Source organism: Macrotis lagotis, chromosome 1 (genome assembly GCF_037893015.1).
Source record: "Macrotis lagotis isolate mMagLag1 chromosome 1, bilby.v1.9.chrom.fasta, whole genome shotgun sequence".
Lineage (NCBI taxonomy): Eukaryota > Metazoa > Chordata > Mammalia > Peramelemorphia > Peramelidae > Macrotis > Macrotis lagotis.
The window spans coordinates 110,465,999-110,488,845 of NC_133658.1; the positions used below are offsets into that span (position 1 = coordinate 110,465,999).

At 33.3% G+C, this 22,847-nt stretch overlaps 1 protein-coding gene across 1 annotated transcript in view; it reads right to left on the minus strand.

Annotated features, from left to right (window-relative positions):
- PPP4R3B (protein phosphatase 4 regulatory subunit 3B) overlaps positions 1-22,847 on the minus strand; it is a 77,120-nt gene that overhangs the window by 29,419 nt on the left and 24,854 nt on the right. The window contains 2 exon segments of the mRNA XM_074206437.1: positions 9,244-9,321; positions 16,730-17,353. Of these exon segments, the coding sequence (XP_074062538.1) occupies positions 9,244-9,321; positions 16,730-17,353 (702 nt within the window).

The window sequence follows — 22,847 nt, forward strand, 5'->3', positions numbered from 1 at the left end:
AGAAGGTATCCCAGGAAATCAAATCCAACAGATAGAAATAAAGTTCATGGCCTGAGATATTTATATACAAGTATACCAACAAATATCCAGGGAAAAGTAAACTAGAGGTCAAAACTTAAGGTGGCAAATTTGAACTCAGAGATATAAAAATGGGGGGGGGGGTGTACAGCTCTACACTTGAGATCCTATGATTCTCATTATTTTTGGCACTAGGCCTCAAATCTAAGATTGCATTTACTTTTTTGGGGGAGAACACATGACCCTAGTGGGTAGAGGAAATGGTTTGTGAGTAGAAGTCCTGGATTTGAATCCTACCTTGGATACTTACTAGCTGTGTGACCCCAGGTAAATCATTGAATCTCTCTGGGTTTTCAGTTCCTGTTTTAATAATAATCACAGCTGACATTTTAAACACTGCTTTAAGATTTGTAAAGTATTTTACTTTTATTAAGATATTTTATTTTCATAACAACTGAACAGACCACATGCCTAGAAAGAAGAAACAGATGAAGTCAGGAAATACAAGGCTAACACACAGGCTTTATATAGTAGTAATGAGAGACTTCTATTATCAAGATATTTTGAAGGCTCTCTCTCTGCCAAAATATAATAATAATAATAATAATCTTTATTTGTAACAAGAGAAGCTAATAATTATATTTATTTTTTAAAAATAATTTTATCTTTCAAAGTAGAAGAACCAAGAAAAGGGAACAACTTCTGGATCTGATTCATATCATGAAGGAAAACTGGTTACTAGGATAGAAATGATGAAACCCTTGCAGAGAAGTGACAACTTTACCTTAGAATTTATGACAAAAATGGAAAAGAAAACCAGAAGTCAAACATGAACTCTAGATTTTAGTGAAACAGATTTCAAATATTCAGAGAAAGGAAGGCAAACATTTCAATCTAAAATTCTATGGATGAAGTCAGCTTAGGAAGGATGGGAAACTCTTAAGAATGAAAATTTTCATTTTGAAGAGACAAAAAGAAACAATTCCAAGGAATCATAAAAACGTTATGCAGAGAAGCAGCAGATGGACAGTGAATTTACACAACCAATGTAGAATTTAAAAAGAGAACTATAAAAAAAAATTACATAGTAGTAACAATTAGGTGGAGAAAATTACAAAAATCATTAGTAAAAAGAGAAAGGCAAATCAAAATAATCATGAGGTTTTACCTCAGAACTGGCAAACTGGCACAGGTGAAAAAATATGAATATAGTCAACGCCTGAGGAATTGAAGAAAGGCGTAAGAATTCATTGCTAAAGAAACTATGAATTAGCAAAATAATTCTGGAAAGAATTGTGGAATCATGCAAATCAACTAACTCAACTTTGATCCAAAGATTCTACTTATAGGCATATACTCCAAGGAGACAACTATCAAAAAGAAATACTAAAAAGTTTGTAGTATTCCTTTTTGGGATAGCAAGAATGAGATACAAAGTAGATGCCCAACAACTGAGGGGATGGCTAAAACAAAATTGTGGTCTATGAATATAATGAAGTATTAACCATGCTGTTCAGAAATAATGAATTTGTTAAATACAGAAAATCATGACAACTCTTACATGAATGACACAAAAAGAGGGAAACAGAGTCAGGAGAATAACATATACAATATGTCAATGGAAAGAAACACCACAAAGAAATAGTAAAAAATTACTGAAAAATTACAATGAATTACCTTGTCTCAAAGAAGAGATAAGACATCATCCATTCCCACCCTACCCTAACCTGGTCCTTTGCCAAAGGGAATCCATAAATGTGGAATATTACATATCTTCAGATTTTTTGATGTTCCTGATCAGTTTTGCTGAATTTTCTTTTTCTTTTCCTCTTAAAAAATTCTCATTTGGTATTAGTTTTAAAAATGGAGCAAAAGATCAGTGGAAAAGACTAGACAAAGGAGATTTTGAAACAATGGAACTATCAATAGTCCAGTGACTGATAACCTGATAAAAATAAATTACCTAGTAGAAAACTCCTTATTCTGATAAAAAATGTTGAGAAAACTAGAAAACAGTTTGGCAGAAATTAAACCTAATCAGCACTTTCTACTTTATTCCATAATACATTCTAAATGGTTATGAAACTTTAATATTAAAGATATACTATAAAAATTATTAGAAAAGTAGGTTATATACCTCTTACAGGTATATAACAGGAGATGTATCCCTAACTAAAAAAGAGAGAGACAATTCCAAGAGAAGATATCTTTAGTTACTTGAAACAGAAAAACTTCACAGAGAAAATTAATGCACTTAGATTAAGAAGGGAAGTGGTCAAATGAGTAAAACAAAATCTCTATCAAATTTCTCTGAAGTATTCAAGAAACATAATTAAGAAAAATTAACAATTAAGAAAAAATCTATAAAACTAATGGTTATTCCCAATAAAGAAGTAATCAAAGTATATGAAAAGTTCTCAAATGAAGAATTGTAAAATCATGTGAACAAATGCTCCAAATCATCACACAAAAAAAATAAAAACCAAAACAACCCTGGAAATTGGCAAAGAAAACAAAAAACAAGTCAATTTGGAGGGACTACAACATTAAGGACATGTTAGTGGAGTTGTGAAATAGCACAATCATTTTGGAAAACAATTTGAAATTATGCAAATAAAGTGGCTAAAATATCCATGCTCTTTGGACCAGACTCTGTAGTAGACTTATACCATAAGGAAGCCATTGTTGAGAAAAAAGTCCTTATATACACCAATATATTTCTAGCAATTTGGGCAGCTGGGTGGTACAGTGAATAGAGCACTGACCCTGGAGTCAGGAGGACCTGAGTTCAAATCCAGTCTCAGACACATAATAATTACCTAGCTGTGTGATCTTGGGCAAGTCACTTAACCCCATTCCCTTGCCAAAAAAAAAAATTATATATATATATATATATATATATATATATATATAAATATATATATATATATATATATCGCAATATTTTTTTATATAATAGCAAAGAAATGGAAAACAAAGAAAATGCTCATTTATTGGGGAAGGGCTATGTAAATTGTGGTACAAGAATGGAATATCATTATGCTTTTAAAAATGTGTATAATGAATACAAAGAAAAATGGAAAGAAAAATCTACACAAACTGATGCAGAGTAAAATAAGCACAGCTAAGACAATGTAATATACACAGTAACTACAACAATGAAAGTGAAAAGAACCACCACACATTAAAAAATAAAAACTGAATGTCACAATATCATAGAAGATCAAGACAAAAATGAAGAGATATGAGAAAATAGGAGTCCATAGGAATCACACACACATTCATACATGTGAAAACATGTGCAGTCAGTTGTACTGATTCTCCTTCACTTCTATTAAAAAATACTATTGGTTATATAGGTTGACTCTGGGAAGGAGAAAGGGAAAGTATAATTATGATAAGAGACAAAAGAAATCAATAAAAAGTTTTTTTAAAAAAATCCTTTGTTATGATAGGTATTTCTTTGGGAAAGAAAGGAGTACTGAGAAATTTGGTTGATAAAAAAGAAGAAAAAGTAAAGAAGATATCGAAGATTTATTTTTAGAAAAGACAAATTCAGAAGATGAAACCAAGTGTAGGTAACGGAATTTGGATTAAAAGGTGTGACAACAATACCCTTTGATCCAGCAATACCACTACTGGGTCTATACCTTGAAGAGATAATGAAAAGGGGTAAAAACATCACTTGTACAAAAATATTCATAGCAGCTCTGTTTGTGGTGGCAAAGAATTGGAAATCAAGTAAATTTCCTTCAACTGGGGAATGGCTTAGCAAACTGTGGTATATGTATGTCACGGAACACTACTGCTCTATTAGAAAGCAGGAGGGATGGGAATTCAGGGAAGCCTAGAGGGATTTGCATGAACTAAAGCTGAGTGAGATGAACAGAACCAGAAAAACACTGTACACCCTAACAGCAACATGGGGGCGATGATCAACCTTGATGGACTTGTTCATTCCATCAGTGAAACAATCAGGGACAATTTGGGGCTGTCTGCAATGGAGAATACCATCTGTATCCAGAGAAAGAACTGGGAAGTTTGAACAAAGACCAAAGACTATTACCTTTAATTTAGAAAAAAAAAAAACAACAAACCTGATATCTTATTGTCTCATCTTGCTATCTCTTATACTTTGTTTCTTCCTTAAGGATATGATTTCTCTCTCATCACATTCAATTTGGATCAATGGAAATAATGAAAAGACTGGAAGATTGTTTTCTGGGGGTGGGGTGGGGGGAGGGAAGTAAGATTAGGGGAAAAATTTTAAAACTCTAAATAAAATCTTAAAAAAAAGCATGGCACAAAAAGTACAAAAACATCAGGAATATGAAAGCTTAGAACGAACTGAATTGACTAGGAATGCTAAAGTAAACAAAATTATTTTTTCTAGTAGTCTTTAGAAAAGGTTAAATGAAGGCAGAACTGCAAAACTTATTTTCTCTGGTCAGGAGAATTATCTGTGGACTATTTAAGACAAAATAAAAAATGGCTAATAGTTGAAACTCAAAATAAATAGGGGGATAGATAAGAGAGCAAATGAATTAAAAGAATTAAATGAATTAAAACCCAGGATATGAAGCCAATTGTTAGATTTCTATCGTTAGGGTCTGGTATTAATAACTGCTTGTGGATTGATACAATTTCTAAGCTGTTGTCCGAGACTCTGGAGAACAGGAAAGGGAACAAAAACCCAAGGAAGTATAACTATCACTGGTTTGTTTTATTTGATGAAACTAAGTTTGATAATTCTGTGAACTTAATTTGGATTCCCGGCAAAATTCTAGAATATATATTTAAAGGAAGTTAGCAAACCACTCAGAAGAGAAGTGGTAATCACAAAGCTAGTAAAGTTTCAAGAAGAACAGACTCCACTAGACCAAACTCATTTCCTTTTTTGATAGATTATACCAGTTGATGGGGGAATATATTGTATCAGTTTTACCCAGACATTAATAAAGCATTACACAGTCCTCTATGCTATTTTAATGGAAAGTGAATGATAGGTAGTCAGGTGGCACAATGGATGGAGAGCAGGTATAGAGTCAGAAAGTTCAAATTGTGCCTGATACTAAGTAACTGTGTGACCCTTAGTGAGTCATTATCCTGTTTGCCTTATTTGCCTTATCTGTAAAACAGGAATAAATAAAAGGACCTACCCTCAAGAGTACAAAGTAAGTGCTACATAATACTATCATTTGAAATGAACCAGGTAAATATTAGAGCTAGATAGATTTGGACTTATTAGAAAAGTCAATGGTCATACCCAAAGAATAGACATTAACAGTTCCAATTAATAGGATAACACCCAGGACTAAAAGAAATCCTTTACCATATATGTTAATTCATATTGAGCTTGTAGTCTATTACAACTTTCAGGGGAATAAACTTGTCTAATTAGACTTGTCCTATTTTATGCATTAGTTCAGTTTTTAATCCATGTGAGGTTTTTTATTTTTCCTTCTTAAACTTCATCTTAAAATAGCACAGAACTAAATAGAGATCCTTGAGGCACTCTGGAGGAACCCTCTCAAGTTGGCATGGAATGATCAATGACTACCCTTTGAGTAGGTCATTCTACTTGTTTCAAATACACCTAACTCTACTACTGCCTAGTTCATAACTTTCTGTTTCTATTAGAATGACATAAGAGATTGTGTGTGTGTGGGGGTGGGGGGTAGAAGTAAACTAAGAGAAGCATAGTATCCAGGAATAGATAGAGGATAGAACTTCTGCCCCTGGTGAAGCTACATCTAGAGTATTATTTTCAGTTCTGCATACATTCGTGCAAGGAAAACAGTTAAGCACCTGGGGTTAGGCAATCAAAATGCAGAAAGGTTTCAAAGATCACATCATATGGGAACTGGATGAAGGAAATGAAGGTGTTAAGATAACAAAAAGATGTCCTAGCAGGGACACGATAGTTATTTTCAAGAATCTGAGCAGCTATTGTATGGAAGAGAAGTTTTAAGCTTATTCTGAGGGCAACAGTGGGCAGAACCAGGACAACTAAAAGCTGCCAAGAAGCAAATTTAATGTTGACATAAGGAAAAACTTTAACAATTAGAGCTATTCATAGTCAGTAGACTACATCTAAGCAAAATTTAGATAAAAAATTATCAGCTTGTTGAAAAGGAGATTCTTATTTAGGTACTGACTGTTCAGACTGTCTCTGACCTACCTTTTAACTCAGATTCGTTAATTCTCTGGGCATAGAATGCATTTATGTGCTTTGATTTTTACAGTATGGATGGTTAAGACCAATTCTTTTTTGTGGAGTTTCTTAAGCAGGTTTTTGAGATAGTATTCTAGGTCTTAATATGCTGTTATCAATAAAAAGGGAGGACTTAGAACACTTTATCAACTGGAAATTCTTTTACTTGGATTCTAGGTAACTTTTCATGACATTGAAAGACATTTTAGGTAAACATATTTGTCTATTTTATGATGCACTTGATGGATCTCAGTCTATCTTTGAAATAAGTTATTTCCATACTTAGGTCTGTCATTGTCTATGTATATGATGTATATGATGTTTAACATTTGAGGAAATTTGAGAAAAACTTCCAAAACTGTATTTTCTTCTACCAACTTAAATATTTCAAAAAATAGACACGATTGAGTCTTATATTTTTGACTAATCTCAATTATATGATCATAAACAAGTGGTGTGCTACAGAAAGATAGTCGTGAAAGCGTTCTTTCTGGTGGTTTTATCAAGAACACTTCAATATAAGTATAGACCGTTTTCATAAAGATTATAGAGATGAGAAACTAGGCATACAAGTCAGTTGCTGATACCTTTTTGGTTGTCTTGCAGGGGCGGGGAGATAAACCACTGTCTGTGATCTTTTGTATTCTTTCATAATCTTCCCTCTTTGAGCTATCTTGAAAAATGATTGAATGCCTTTAAAATTATATCACCTCCTGCAAATATTTCTTCTGTAAATTTTGTTCAGGTCAAGGCATTCTTCCTAACTTTATTTTTTTAATGACAATGCCATTTCCTCATACAGTACACTGGCTTGTGATCTACTGCCACAGTCTTCTACCAGGTTGAAGCATCAAAGAAGGACTTTTGTGAAAGAGTCCTCGAGATAATAAACCCCCTCTGAAGCATCTTAAAGAAACACATGAAAATGAAACCATCAATGCCAAATGAGTCAAATAATGTCATCTTCCCTAACTCCCTCCACCCTAAACCCCAGTCTTAACGATGTAAAATCAAAACAATTTAATTAGATGAGTGAATGTATAGTTATGACTTCTAGAATCACAACCTAGAACTTGAAGGGACTTTAACAATTGTCTAGTCCAAGCCCCTCATTTTATTAATGAGGAACCAATTTTATTAAACTATTTTTAGCTTTGTTATTTGTGATATATTCAAACTCTGTAGTTAGGAAAAATCTATGTTTCCAATATTAAAGATATTTCTACATTTAACTACATATATATAACATAGAGAATCAAGTTAGAAGGCACCTCAGAAATTATCTATACTAACTCATTCATAAATAAGAATTCACTCTTCAAAAAGTGGCTATTGAGTTTTTACTAAAAGATCTCTAAGGAGGGGAAGTAAATCATTACCTTCCCAAGCAATCAAATTCTTTTTTAATAGTTTATTAGCGTTAAGGTTTTCCTTAAATCAGGCTAATTCTGTAACTTCCTTATATATACATATGAAGCTTTCTACAATGTTTATCTATTCTTATCTGCTAAAGTCAAGTTTAATCATCTCTTTCCATAGCAACCCTTCAAATTTTGAAGACAGCTATCATGATCAACCAGAACTATCCCATTTCAGATTAAAATTTCCATATTCTTTAATCAATCACAATATAGCATGATCTTGAAACACTTGAAGACAATCCAACATAGAACTATACTTTCATAAATGTAGTGCCCAGAACTAAATTTAAGACTTTGATCAGGGCAGAGTTTAACATCAGACTTATTACTTTCTTAGTTCTAGACTCTCTCTCTCTCTCTCTCTCTCTCTCTCTCTCTCTCCCTCCCTCCCTCCCTCCCTCCCTCCCTCCCTCCCTTTCTCTCTCCTTTTAGTTTTTGCAAGGCAATGGGGTTCAGTGGCTTGCCCAAGGCCACACATCTAGATAATTATTAAATGTCTGAGGTCGGATTTGAACTCAGGTACTCCTGACTCCAGGGCCAGTGCTCTATCCACTGCACCACCTAGCCGCCTGACACAATATCTCTTAATGAAGCCTTCTAATCACTGATAATTTGCAGTTAACTAAAACTCCAAGATTTCTTTCAGATGAATTATAAAGGAATGCATCCATATGTGAGAAATTGATATAATTTATCCCTATTAAAATCCATTTTACTGAATGAACAGTTGCACAACATTTCTTGACTCTTCAACTTCTTAATATCTTCTTGTATCTTGATTCTGTCATCCACTGTAATTAGCTACCTCTTCCAAATTTGTGCCATTTGCAGGTTTGATACATGCCATGTCTACCTTTATTTAAAATGTTGATAAAAATGTTAAAAAGCATTAGTCTAGGCAGAGATCTCTGGAGATCTACCAAGTTGACCTGGAACAATTAATAATTATTTTGGGGGTTTGACCATTTGACTAGTTCCAAAGCCACCTAATCATACTTTGCTTTGCTCATCTCTCTCTCTCTCTCTCTCTCTCTCTCTGTCCTTTAGACAGTTGTCTCAGTAATCTGGTATGTAGTTCATTTGGGTACAGTAACTTAGCCATGTGTAATTAGGTACATTCTTACTACCTCCTTATTTATCTTGAATTTCGATTTCCTATTAGTCATTTTTATTCTTTCTTTTTTAGGACAAAGTTATTTTCCTTAGAAGAGGAAACAGAACTAAAATATGACTATGATATTCTGTTTTCTATTTTCAGTTATCTTTGTCCAAATCCAACCTGTCATGGTAATTTCTCTTCTGCAAACCTTTTTTCCTGAAAATAGCTTTTTTTAAAAACCCAACCAAAACTTTATGCCCAAGCATATAATTTTAAAAATTAGAATCGAATTATGAGAAGAATCACTTTGATTAGATCTGATATCTTCAATCTCTATGACAATGTGAAATACAACATAGTATATTTTCCTGCTGGAAAATAATTTTTTGTAGCAGTCCTTGGTTTAAAAAAACAACAAAAAAGGATTTATACCAGGAGAATAATGGCTCTTGACTTCAGCTGTTTAAAACATTTAAGAATCAATAACTTACCAATTCACGTCGTTTATTATCATCTGTAGCTTCATCTGTTAACTGTGCAAAAACTTCAGACAAAAATTTCTCATCTTCCTGCATAACAAATAACAATTACTATAAAATATTAACAAAACATGATTTAGAAAATATTATAGGACTTCTTAAAGCAACAGCATTTTATTAAATCATATTTAACATTTCAGAGGAGATCTAAAATTCCAGGGTACTTCCAAATAACAAGCTCTCAATATTTATTATTACTCAGATGTAAAAACACCAGAATTTAAGTGGTGTACTCTACTAAGTCCACAATTCCAATCTATTAGGAATATAACAATTCTACAGATTTAATTAGATGGTCATCAATATTGCTTAACTCTCAAACTCCATAATTCTGTAATTAAGATTCACAAAAGAAAAAAGGTTTCTGAATGGCCAAATAAAGAGGGCAAAAAGTTCATGTAAATTATATTCTTGGGCAGTCTTTTCAAGTTCTTACACTGATAAACTTTATTCTTAATCTAAACACAAGTTTAACAAGAATATAGAATTGTTTATTAGGCCATAGCAGATTATAAAGTGGGGGGTGGTATGGAGGCACACTGAAAAACAAAAGAACAAATGTTGATTGTCTGACCTTGTGGAAAAACAGACATAGGAATTAAAAAACAATCTCTGAAGTCATTTCATATAACAGCAAATCACATCTTAGGGCAATACTACATAATTTTTATTATTATAAAATGACATTTTATATATAATAAGTATATTATTACTAAATGATATTTATAATGAGTTTGAGTCATTAAGAATTTATATTCTTTATGATAAAAAGTAAAGCATATAATTAATTTACAAATTTCCATCAAAAATTTCTTGAAAAGTTTTTATCTTTTTAGAGTTTGAAATGTTCATGTAAATAACCACCTCATTCCTCAACTATAATTTTATAAAGATTGTAACATAATACCTTCATATTAACAAAATCAAATTATATTATGAATCTCAAAATATTAGGGATGGACCTTAAACACTCCTACTAGCTTTCACTAAATTGGAAAGTAAAATCACAGTCATTAAACAGGTTCAAGTGTGAGTAAATGCACCCAAACTCATAAGAGCTGTTGTCAGAAACTGGGAAAATAAATCACTGGTATGACCCAGTACAACATATTAGGCAATCATCTAAAATAAAGAGTTTCATTAAGGTGACTTTTATTTATCTACAAGGTAGTTTTTTCAAACCCCAAGGGATGACTCAGTTTCTAAAAAAAAAAAAGTATTGGACTTGATGGACTCTTCAAGATATCTTCTCAGCTTTAAATTGACAATACTGTGGATCCTTTGCTTCAGGAAGAATGGGAATCAAGTCCACATTTACTCTACCCAGGACATTTCATGATAATATAAAGTTCGACCATATTCTATTCTGACTCTTTTCAACCAATCCCTTTCACTCCCATCCTCACCTAACTTCTTTCTAGGCTAAAAAGACTTAGCTTTTTCTTTTGATAAAACTTTTACAGAGAAAATGCTCCATTCCCTATATCATTTTAGTTGCCTTTTGCTTTATTTTCACAAGTTTCATCACATCATCATTATTTTTTTCCCAAAACATGCAAAGTTAGTGTTCAACATTTATCCATTTGCAAATTTATTAGTTCTGCATTTTTCTACCACCTCCCCATGGCAGCAAACAATCTGGTAAAAGTTGTACAAATATAATTGCATCATATCATTTTAAAACTGCATTAACTAAAACCTCAGAAAAGATTGTAGATTTATCAAACTTTTGAAAAAGAAAAAAATTTGTTTGCAAAGTTATTTCTTGTAATATATCTTTCCTGACAATAAAAGTACATTGGGCTGACCTAGTTACAGTGCCAAAGTCTGCCAAGACAACAACCCCAAAGTAGTACTCATAAGTATAATTTGGGTTATACTTTTCCTTAAATCCATAAACTCAAATTATCAAAAGTTGTCAAATTTATTTTCTTCTAGGTTTCATGAATTTATTTTTGTTTAATATGAAAGGACCTAAAAATTAAATCCTAATGGGGGGGGGTAGTTGGGTGTCGAAATGCATAGAGCACCAGCCCTGGAGTCAGGAGGACCTGAGTTCAAATAGTGCCTTAACACTTACTAGCTGTGTGACCTTAGGCAAGTCACTTAACCCTAATTGCCCCCCAAACTCCATAGATCCTATTTTTTTTGGGGGGGATAGGGATTTTATAGTTTGTCTTTTATGGTTCAACCAAAAGAAAACACTATGACTGGATTTTTTCACTCCCATACCATTAAATAGTTCATGTTACATATTAGGTCTAAAACCAAAGATACCCTAGAAAGAGGAAAAGGGTATATATATGCTAAAATAATTATAGCTGCTCTTTTTCAGGTGCAAAGAATTGGAAAAATGATAGGGTGGCCACCAATTGAAGAAAGGATAAACAAGTTATGGCATATGAATATGATAAAATGTTATTTTGCTGTAAAAGGGGACAGACAGTATAAGAGAAATCTGAGAAGACTTATATGATCTGAAGGAGAATAAAGTGAACAAAACGAGAACATTTTATACAACATCATATTGACAAACAACTGAAAAGCATCATGATCACCCATAATCCAGAGGACTAACAATGAAAAACATGTTACCGACCTTCTTGGTAGAGAGATGTAGATTAGACTTTTTTTTGGGGGGGGGGCATGGCTAACGGAAGGATCTGCTTGACGAAACACCTTAGAACCTTAAGAGTTTTGTTTTTCTTGTTTTCTTGGTAAGGGAGTGGGGGTGGAGGTGGGGATGGAATATAGATGGAAGGGAAAGAAGGTAGATCTTTATAAAGACAAAATTTAATTAAAAAAAAAAAACAAATGTGTTGAGGAAGTTGTAACCTCATGCCTGTTGTCATTTACACTGACCGATGTTAAGAACGTAGTCAGTAGTGGCCGAACAGATTTTTCTACTGAAAAGTTACAAGTGTTTTAAAGGATTCCAATTTGTAACTTGGCTTCATTTAATCATAGAATTATCGATTAAAAACAGATGAAAATTGTTATTTCCAAGTAATATTCTATAATGCAATAGAGGTAGCTCAGCTACACCTACGTTAAATGTTCAAACATTAGTCTTAAACAGAGTTTAGATTTTATGGCTAACCTTGAGTAGAAAAAATAAACAACTAAGATCATAACTAAGAGTCATTTGCATAAAGATAATAACTGAACTGATGAGTTCACCAAAACCATAGAGAGAAAAAAGGACTGAAAACAAAATTATAAAGGACTGCCTATAAATGAGGATACAATAAAGAAAACAGATTTTTAATTACCAGAGAGGGATAGGGGATGGGGATGGGGATGGGGATGGGGATGGGAAGGAGGGAGGGAGAGAGAGGGGGGGGGGGGAGAGAGAGAGAGAGAGGGGGGGGGGGGGGGGGAGAGAGAGAGAGAGAGAGAGAGAGAGAGAGAGAGAGAGAGAGAGAATGAGAACAATGTTAGGGAGAAAGAAAGGGGGATCCATGGAAAAAGGTCAGCAGTACTATGTAGAAAGGTCAAGAAGGATAAGGAAGGAAAAGTCAATCAGCATTGGTAACTTTGGGGAGAGCAATTGCAGCTGAGTGACAACTCTGGAGATCCAATCATAGGGGCTTAAAAAGTGATAAAAGCAAGAAGAGATATAGTAAAACAGTTTTTTTAAGGAGTCTGATTGTGAAGGGGAGCAGCAATCCAAGATAAAGGAAGAACTAAAATAGGATCTTAAAACCATTCCACACACAAATATTTTTAAAACTTAGGTAAAGCAAAACATTAATAAATATTCAAGTAACAAGACCTCTCAATTATTTAGCATTCTAAAATTCAAAGGTACAAGAGGGAGAAACATCACCATTAATATGTCCCAATTACAATCTTAACAGCTCCCTTCTAAACTTTTATACAAAAAAAAATACTTTGAGAAATAATTCTGAAAGATTCATAAAAATTACTCAACCTCAAAAACTTGGAAATTTCATACTTGTTGAGTTAAAGGAACAGACCTAAAAAGTACTGATCCTATTTTTTTTTTGGGGGGGGGGGATTTGCCAAGTCTGGGAAGTACAGATACAATCATCTAATTTTGAGAAATAGATGAGCAACCTAGGTGGCATAGTAGATAAAATGTACCAGACTTGGAATCAGGAACTCATCTTCCTGAGTTCAAATCTGACTTCATACACTTAGCTGTGTGAGCCTGACCAAGTCACTTAATCCTGTTTGTCTCATTTTCCTCATCTGTAAAAGAACTGAGGAAGGAAACAGCAAACCACTCCAGTATCTTTGCTAAGAAAACATCAAATGGGATCACAAAAAGTTGAATGTGACTAAAATAACTCATCAATACTTTTAAGAACAAGCTTTCTCAATTAAAAATGAGAAACTAGACTGATTTCCTGCTCCATAAAGGAGAGGATATTTACTTATATGGGAAATGTATCTCTATGTTGTTAACTTTTAAGAATTTTCTGCATTAAGACTCTGAGATACCCAGTAAAAATTAAAGCACTAGAATCGAGATCATTTAAGACTGGCATCACAGGTGTCTCTCTAGAATGCCAAAAAAAGACAAAAAGAAGCCAGCCTGAATGGAATCAGAAATCATCTAAAGCACTGTGACAGTCATTCAAAAGAAAACAAATATTTATGATGCATTTTTTTGTGCCATGTACTCTGATAGGGACATTTTATCTGTCATATAGCAAAATAATTCTTCAAAAGGAGAAAAAAACATTTTTTCCCTAAGAATTTCTAAAGATTTGCTTTAAATTCTCTATTCTTTCTATCCAGTCTCCCTCTAGGAAATATAATCACAGCCTTTAGGATATCATCTCACTGAGGGAAGGAACAGTTTCATTTTTATTTTTGGACTAGAACATTTATGGTGAAGCATGGCTTGTTCACTTCCTGCTCTGGAAATGAGATCTTATTTGAAATTTTTATGGGGAAGCACTTCCATCTTGTGAACTTTTATTTTCTTAAATGGAATAGAATTAAATGGATAGGGGTAGGGAGAGTTAACTATTCCAAGCTCAGAGTTAACTAGCATGATTACACTTAGATTACAGCAATTTCACTTAAAGACTTTCTGCTTTGTTAGACTGAGCCAGAGTGCCTTTGAAAACCCAGGATCACCTCCATTTTTTTATAAGATATTAGAATAGGGCAGAAAAGTTCATTAATTGACTGTATTTTTGCCTGAGGACCAACCAGATTAACTTGAGAAGATGTGGTTGGTCCCATTTTTTTCTGTCACAGTAACTCTGGAAGAACATTTACCAAGTTATAAAAGGCTTATGATCTCTCTGGAGGAGAGAGTACTCACCAATGAAATTTGTCCAAATCACTGGAGTATTTATACTTAGAATTTGTTAGTTATGATTAACTCTGGGTAACATGTCAGGCTAATAGTTTCCTTCTTACTTACTGGTATCAATATCAATACTGCTTAGCAACACAAAGTAATACTAGAAAGACTAAGGTTATCATTTCCTGGTTTAAATACCATTTTAAGAATTTAAGCACATATCTAGGAAATAATTCCTTTAAAATTATATTATTAAACTAATAGATGTACATGGATCTATAAATCTCATAAAACCTACGACATAAAGCTTTTCTTTTTTTGAAATAACCATGATCAAGATTAAATACTTTTTGAAAATGTGCTTCAAATTATACCATAATAATCTACTGATAAAAACAAAGACAAAATGTCTGACTTTCATATTTCCAAAATGTTCATGGATCAAAATGAGATGTGATTAGTTGGGAGAAATTATCCTAAAACACATAAAGCCATTATTATGATTTATTATGTATTCCTTTTATGCATATTCATATTGCTATAGAAATACGTCTAAATCAGGGCTGTCCAAATGCAGCCCATGGCCTGCAATATGATTTTATGTGGTCCCCATGGGCTTACTAAATGCATTAGTAAATGAAGTCGAGCTACTGTAGAGCTCACACTAAAATGGTAAATCAAAATATATTGTCTATAGTTTCAATAAAAACTTTTAAAAGTAAAGTTGGATAGCCCTTATCTAAATTACTAAATGGGAACTTGAAACCAGAAAGTGTTGCACATGGTAGCCTTCATATCATCTGTAAGTCTCCCTGGGACAGAAACTGACCTGGCCATTTGTCAGTTGATGTGACAGCAGTCAGACTCTTTTTAACACAATACATCCCAAAGTTGGACCTACGGGTAGCAAAGCAGGGCTAATGGCAGTTTTCTTCTTCAATAGGTTATCAAAACTTTTGGAGTCAGGAAAAAATGTGTTATAGGTAACTTGGTAGAATGGGTCATATGGTTATTGGTATGTGGATAAATTTTGCTTAACAACTGAATCTCAAAGCCAAATTATAGATGATACACTTTTAAGTTTAATTTGCATTATTAACATTTTCTCCATCACTTTCTTAAAACTATACAACTAACAAAAACAATAAATCAAAGTATGGTGATTGCTTATTCCTGACGAGTAATGCTCACACTTATAATTTAATGTTTAGGGGTGGCTAGGTGGCGTAGTGGATAAAGCACCGGCCCTGGAGTCAGGAGTACCTGGGTTCAAATCCAGTCTCAGACACTTAATAATTACCTAGGTGTGTGGCCTTGGGTAAGCCACTTAACCCCATTTGCCTTGCAAAAAAAAAAACAAACCTAAAAAAAAAATTTAATGTTTGGCTACCACTAGACATATTGGTAGATTAGAATAAGGGACAATGGTTGGCAGTGTCACAAACAGTGTCTCACCAAAATAGTAATCACATAACAGATATTTTAATAAATGTTTTTTGGATAGCTATGTATCATAATGGATAGGGCACTGCCTCTGGAGTCAGGAGTACCTGAGTTCAAATTCAGCCTCAGAAACAGAAAAGTAATAGTTATGCGATTCTGGGCAAGTCACCAACCCCCAAAAAGCCTCAAAAAATTTAAACAAACAGATAATAACATAAATAATACACGTTTCCTGATAGGGTAAGAAATCAAAGATAAAATATCAAGTTAATAATTATCATATGTATTATAAATAATGCAGTAATTGAAGAATTCATAATTTTATTAAGATTTAACAGATTAATAAAAAATTTGACACTAAAACCCCTAAATACCATATCAATCATTTGTCATATAACCTGATTTTTAAAATAAAGTTAAAAAATAAGTAACATTCTTCCCAACTCCATTTGTCAATTATCACATCTATGAAAATTACTAGTTATTTAGATACTTATAGATTATTTTTCATCACTATGGAATGTTTTAATAATTTAATAATCTAAAGTTTCAAATAACCACATCAAAGCATACAAACTATAAAAAAGTGGTTTGATTTTAAAACAGCAACTCTTCATCATGCATGTGACAAGTAACAAAGTTACCAACAGAGCTAGTATGGTTATGTAACTTAGTAAGCACCTAAATGTCTTAAAATCTTTTCATACTCACCTGCAACATGCTGACAATTTCAACTTTGTTGAAGAAAATAAAGGAAGTAAGAGTAGAAAGAAAATTCTCTTCAAAAACAGATGGCGTTGGCAAAATGATGTCCTGAATGTATTGTACCCTGTAAGTCTGATGGATCTTTTGCCTAAGTTCAGAGTCTGTTATTGGTATTACTTCTTTAAATTTTGCTGTTTTGGTCAAGAATTCCCTATGTCTCTTTGGCTGAGCCAAAGCAGGATCGTACTCAAGGCATCCCACGACATCCATAATACACTCATCAGAAAACATCACCTCAAATAGAGTTGCTTTATTTAGGAATAAAATTCCTCTAATAATTTCATACAAATGATGTAAGCCTTCAGTGTTCTCGAGGTTCTCACACACTTGGAAAAGTTGCAGTAGTTTTTTAATATAACCTTCATTTTCCAAGGCCAGTGCTAACTTTTCCCTACGGATAGGTGAGGAGAGAACTGAGGTAACTAAGTCAGCAATCTCTTCAAGTTTGTTGAGTTCACATGTGGGCAGATCAATTAAATGACTGGTTTCAGGCATTTCTTCAAATCGTTCTTCCTCTGACTCATCGATGAGGTCCTGAGTGACTTCCACAGAAGGATCTTTACCTTGAACCTAACAATAAAAATAAATAAAAATGGTTATTTCTTGTTACATTATTTCTTGTTATATTTTGGGAAAAGAAATTCTAGCAATCATTAAAATGTGTCAAAATTAATACCTCAAGATTTTGATTTAAAAAATACTTAATTAAAGCTTATATTTTAGTGACAAAACTCTTAAAAATATAGTTAGTTGAAATGCCACAATGTTGATTGGGAGTATGCAAGTATATGGTGATGAAAGTGTAAAGAATAAAAAAAAAAAACCTTAAATACAACTATTTTATAACATCTGTAATTATGAAAACTTAAGCTATTCTAACAAAGAATTAAAATACAAGCTGCCCCAAATTTCATTCTGTTAAAATGAGAGACCACCTCTTTTTGATCTAAAAACACTAGAAGAAGTCAGTATACACTATTCCATTACAACCAAAGATTTATGTGTGGTTCAAACTTAAGGCAATACAAATCAATTTCTAAAATTTCTTAGCTTGTAAAATGTCTTCTAAAGGACTATAAAAATGGTATTTCATCAAACTTCATTTTACTTATTTCAAGGAAGCATGTCTCTCATTCAAGGTTGGTCCTCAGATAATAAGATAACTAGTCTAAAGACTTTCTGGATAAAACTATAAGAGTCCAAGTACATTTTACTGATCTAGTGAATCCATAGTGAGGGAAAGTGGACTTTTAGTGAAAGAACAGCAGTTTAAAAATTATTTGGCAAGTGCTACTGAATAAATTTACAAAGTCTCCAATATTGAATATTTAGCTAAAATTCTACTCTGATAACATTACAATTAATAGTTTTATATGCATGACACTTTCAGCTTAGGTGGAAAAGTTCAGAGTAAGAATACTATTGTGGGGGTAGGGCAGCTAGGTGGCGTAGTGGATAGAGCATCAGCCCAGGAGTCAGGAAGACCTGAGTTCAAATCCGACTCGGGCACTTAATAATTACCAAGCTATGTGACCCTGGGCAAGTCACTTAACCCCATTGCCTTGTTAAAAAAAAAGAATACTATTGTGTTGTTAAACTGAATTCCAGATAAGAGATCTCTATAACTCAAATTAAAAAGTACAAGAACAGAAGTGAGCCTGCCATTACTCTTGTGCTGTCACCAAATAGCAATCTTAAATCTCCTTGTCATTATTTACCTCAATAGAAGTTCCAACTACCTACCAGAAAAATGCCAATATGGCAAGTTTCTATAAATTTTATAGGAAGCTCCCTGGGTCAAAATATAGATTTTATGACTTAAAAATTAAGTCATATGCGGCTGCCAAAAGCAAGGAAAGATTAACTGAACGGACCACAACCACAGACCCATCACAGGCAGGGACAATATCTGAACACAGGTTCTGTGTTATTCTCGAGTTAACCATACACAGCCTCTTTCAGTCAAGAACCACATGCTGTGTTGTGGATTCAAAGGTGCTAACAGGGAACCTCAGAAATCTCTTGTTTAATAGACTAGGCAGGAGGTGATAAGGATGTATACATGCGTAGTAGCAATATATATGGAGAGAAGGGGACTATGAGAGACATTTTATGAAGGCAGAAATGACCAGATTTGGAACACAGGATACACTGGATATGAATGAGAAACTGAGTATGACATAGAGATAATGATTGGGAATGGTTATCTAGACCAGAGGTATTAAATTCACGACCCCAAACTCCCTATTCCACTTCTTTAATCAGATTAAAATGTAACTGAGAAATGTTTAACAAAATGAAGATAAAATTATAATACAACATAATGTTAATTTGTGGTTTTCTAAGTCAATATGTGGCAGCAGGAATCTATTTCAACTGGTCTAGATAATACTAGAGTAGTTTTCCAGAGGAGGTGGTTTAGAAGGAAAGATAATGAGCTCTATTTTGGATGTCCTAAATTTGAAATGGCTATGAGACATTTCAATTGCCAAAAGGCAGTTGGTAAGATAGAACTGAAGTTTAGGAGACAGATTAAGTTTGGCTATAAAGATTTGATGGCTATAAAGATGATAAATCAAGAGTTTATCATAGAGAGTAGGGTTTGTTCATGGCAATCTAGTAAAGCTTATGGACCCCTTAGTGCTTGGACAGTGTGGGCACATAGAATGCACTTAAAATGAACTGACTTCTCAAAATAATATTTGCTCTCTACATTTATACTTGAAAATGCATGCTACATTTCTGTGTTAGTCAAGATAAAGATTTTTGTCTATACAAGTTTTTGAGCCCCTTGAACTATTTTCTCTAATTACTGTGGGAGTCATGGTAGAAAGACTGAACCAGACACTGAATTCAGTAAAGAATGGAAGGAAACCATCTTGGTTATGCAGCAGGTACTTCACAGATGCTTGAATTATTTTTATAGGTGGAGAATTATTAATGGTCTTACTGTTTAAGCTATTTCATTAAGGTACATCTTGGAACTTCATATTTATGCTCTTTATATCATTTTTGGAAAAGTTAAGTTTTGAATTTAACTTTGTGCACAAAAAAAATTTGTGCTGTCTCTGGTTTATAAACTTTGGAGAACAAAGACTGTAAAGCAGATATGGAAGCATGTCAGAATTCTAGTAAGCATTAAAAATTTCCTAATATGTCCATGATTGTTATAAAAATTTTTAAATACTTTTAACAAATGAATAAGAACAATCTATCTTAAATGCAGAATCCAAAGAAATCAAAGTTCATTATTTTTGAGAGTATTCTATTCCCTTTGACATCATTTCTTCTTTGCAGATAGTATTCATTGTAGTACAAAAACTGCTAATATAAAATAGGTCCCATCTGGGTGCTATAAGACATAAAATGTTTTGTGGTTTACAAAAGCATTTCTTCAATAACTCTATAGGGATTGCAAAAAGGTTTAGTAACTGGTCCAGGTCACATATACTAAATAAATAGCACAATCAAGTGCTAGCCACTGAATGAGATACAGTAAACATAAAGACTAAATTAAACACAAAATGCCTTGTGAAAAAATTGACACCCGAAATAAATTTTTAAAAAAATGAAATTCCTGGCATATACATACACACACACACACACACACACACACACACACACACACACACACATATTCTGCTTATCTAGTATATTAAAACTTTGTATAGCCAGGAATATTCAATGAGTACACTGTTCTAAGAGTACAACTCTTTTCCTCTTAAAAGCAGTCTTAATGCTTTCTTAAATTATTAGACATAAACTCCTATCCTTTATTTTACTTAAGGGTTAAGCCTGTGAATTTGATGGTTTGCAAAATTCCCCAAGGGAAATAAAATAAGATTTGAAAGAGAGCTGTAAATACTGTGTATTAGAGGCTACATTATTTGTCCTAAGCCCAAAAGCCAATATGTATTTGAACCCAGGTCTTCAAAGTCTGGATAGTCCCTGTTATCCAAACCACAGCCCCTTATATTGAGTATACTAAATCTACCATGCCATTTTACTGATGATGCAAAGTCTTCTTTGTTACCAGTAATTACTGAACTAAAGACAAAGATCTCCTCATTTGTGAGGTATATAGCACTGTTTGTGACCACAAAGTGTTACCCAGGAATGCTTTGCTTTAAATTTTTTGCACCTACTTTTTGTGTTTTCTGTCTTCTATGCCATCACTTCTTATTTTCCCTTAAGATCCATATGCCCTTTTCCTTTCTAATTTAATATAAGCTTGTAAAAAAGATAATCAAGTTTGTTAGGTCTATAAAGAATGGTGGGAAAAGCTAAAGAGTATTTAATAGTCTAATTCTGAATAAAATTAATGAGTTTTAGTATATGAGCTTTGATACATCTGCCTTGGCTGTTCTCTGGATCATTCTGCTTTTCCTAATGTAGGTGAGTGTGTCAGATAGTTATGCTATTGTTGACTCTCATACATTGATTTTCATGGATATTGTATAATTACCAGGATAACTATCCTTAAGATCAAAGCAGTTCATAAGACCCTATTTCAATTATTTATAATGCAGCTAGATATATAGTTATTTTAGCCCAAAGGTACACTTTGTTTTATACAAGTTAACTTAATCAAATAATTCTTAGTGAATTCATAAATAATGACACAAAAATAGCAGCTTAGGATGCTAGAACTATAGATTCTCATTTATTTTTCCTAACAGCCCAATTAAATAGCAAATAATCATCATCCTTATTTTAAATCTGAAGAAATAATTTTAGAGTGTGACATGTTTAAAGTCATAAAGGGAATCTCACCAAAGGGGAGACTCAAATCAATTCTCCTGTGTTAAGTGCTCTTAAAGTTACAGCAAGCTGTCTCTGTTAAAAGATAATAGCTTCTATTTACATAACACTTTAAAAGTATAAGGTACTCACAAAGATCTCTTCAGACTCTAATAATTTTGAGGCAGGATTATGAAATGTGGCATTATGTCCATCATATTGAAAGGCAATGTGGAGTAGAGAAAAAAAAGCCTACTTTGAAATCAGGAAGACCTAGATTCAAATTCCCCCTTTGACACATATGGGTTCTGAATCCAGGTAATTCCCTGAACTTTTCAGAATCCGAGGCAAATTATACAAGTTGAAAAGAAGGTTCTGGCCTATACTTCTTTATGAAAGAATTCCCCATGCCAGTGAAATAATTAAGCTTACCCCTATTATACTTATGAAATAACTAAGACTCAAAATGGTTCAACAGTTTTCCCCAAACTATATGAACAATCAATAAGTGGCAGAACCTGTCTTCTGACAAGTTTAATGTTCTTTCCATTACATTATACTATAACAATACTCTGAACTTAAAAGAAATTGGAGTCCATTCATATCCTGTACTCTGTCCCTATTGTCTGGAATGCAAGTGACAAGTTTATACACAATAGTGATCAAGAAGTATCAAATGATAATAATGCTTGTCCTTCATTTTTGAAGAAGACCATGACATCAGGGAGATGATGGCATGACAAGCACATGAACTGGATTTAAATGAGGGGGGCTGTGCTAAGTCACCAGTCTCACTTTCTCTTTCAGAGCCATATGGGTCCAGTGGCCAGATATGTATCAGGATGACTGGAGATAGCCCTGGATGCAAGGCAATCAGGGTTAAGTGACTTGCCCAAGATCACACAGCTAATAAGAGTCAAGTGTCTGAAGTGAGATTGAAAGTCCTGTGGCCAGTGCTCTATCCAGTGAGTCACCAAGCTGCCTCACAGAGTATCAGACTCTGGCAAATAAACACTATTTCAGTTTGAATCTAGCCTAAATGCAACAGTTTGATTATCATTTTAGGAACAATATATAAGGCAGGCAATGAGTATAACATGGAAATCAATGGATTAAAAGGATCTGATAAATAAACTTAACAGAAGTCTTATGACATCTATCTAGTAATGTTCCTACATAAAGGAGTATATGTATTATGAAATGGGTATATAGTGAAAACTCCTGATTCCAAGTTCAGTGCTCTATCCATTCCATCACCCAGCTGCTCTCAAAAGCTAAGTACAACAGTGGGAATGATCAGAAAAATTAGGACTCTTACTCCCAC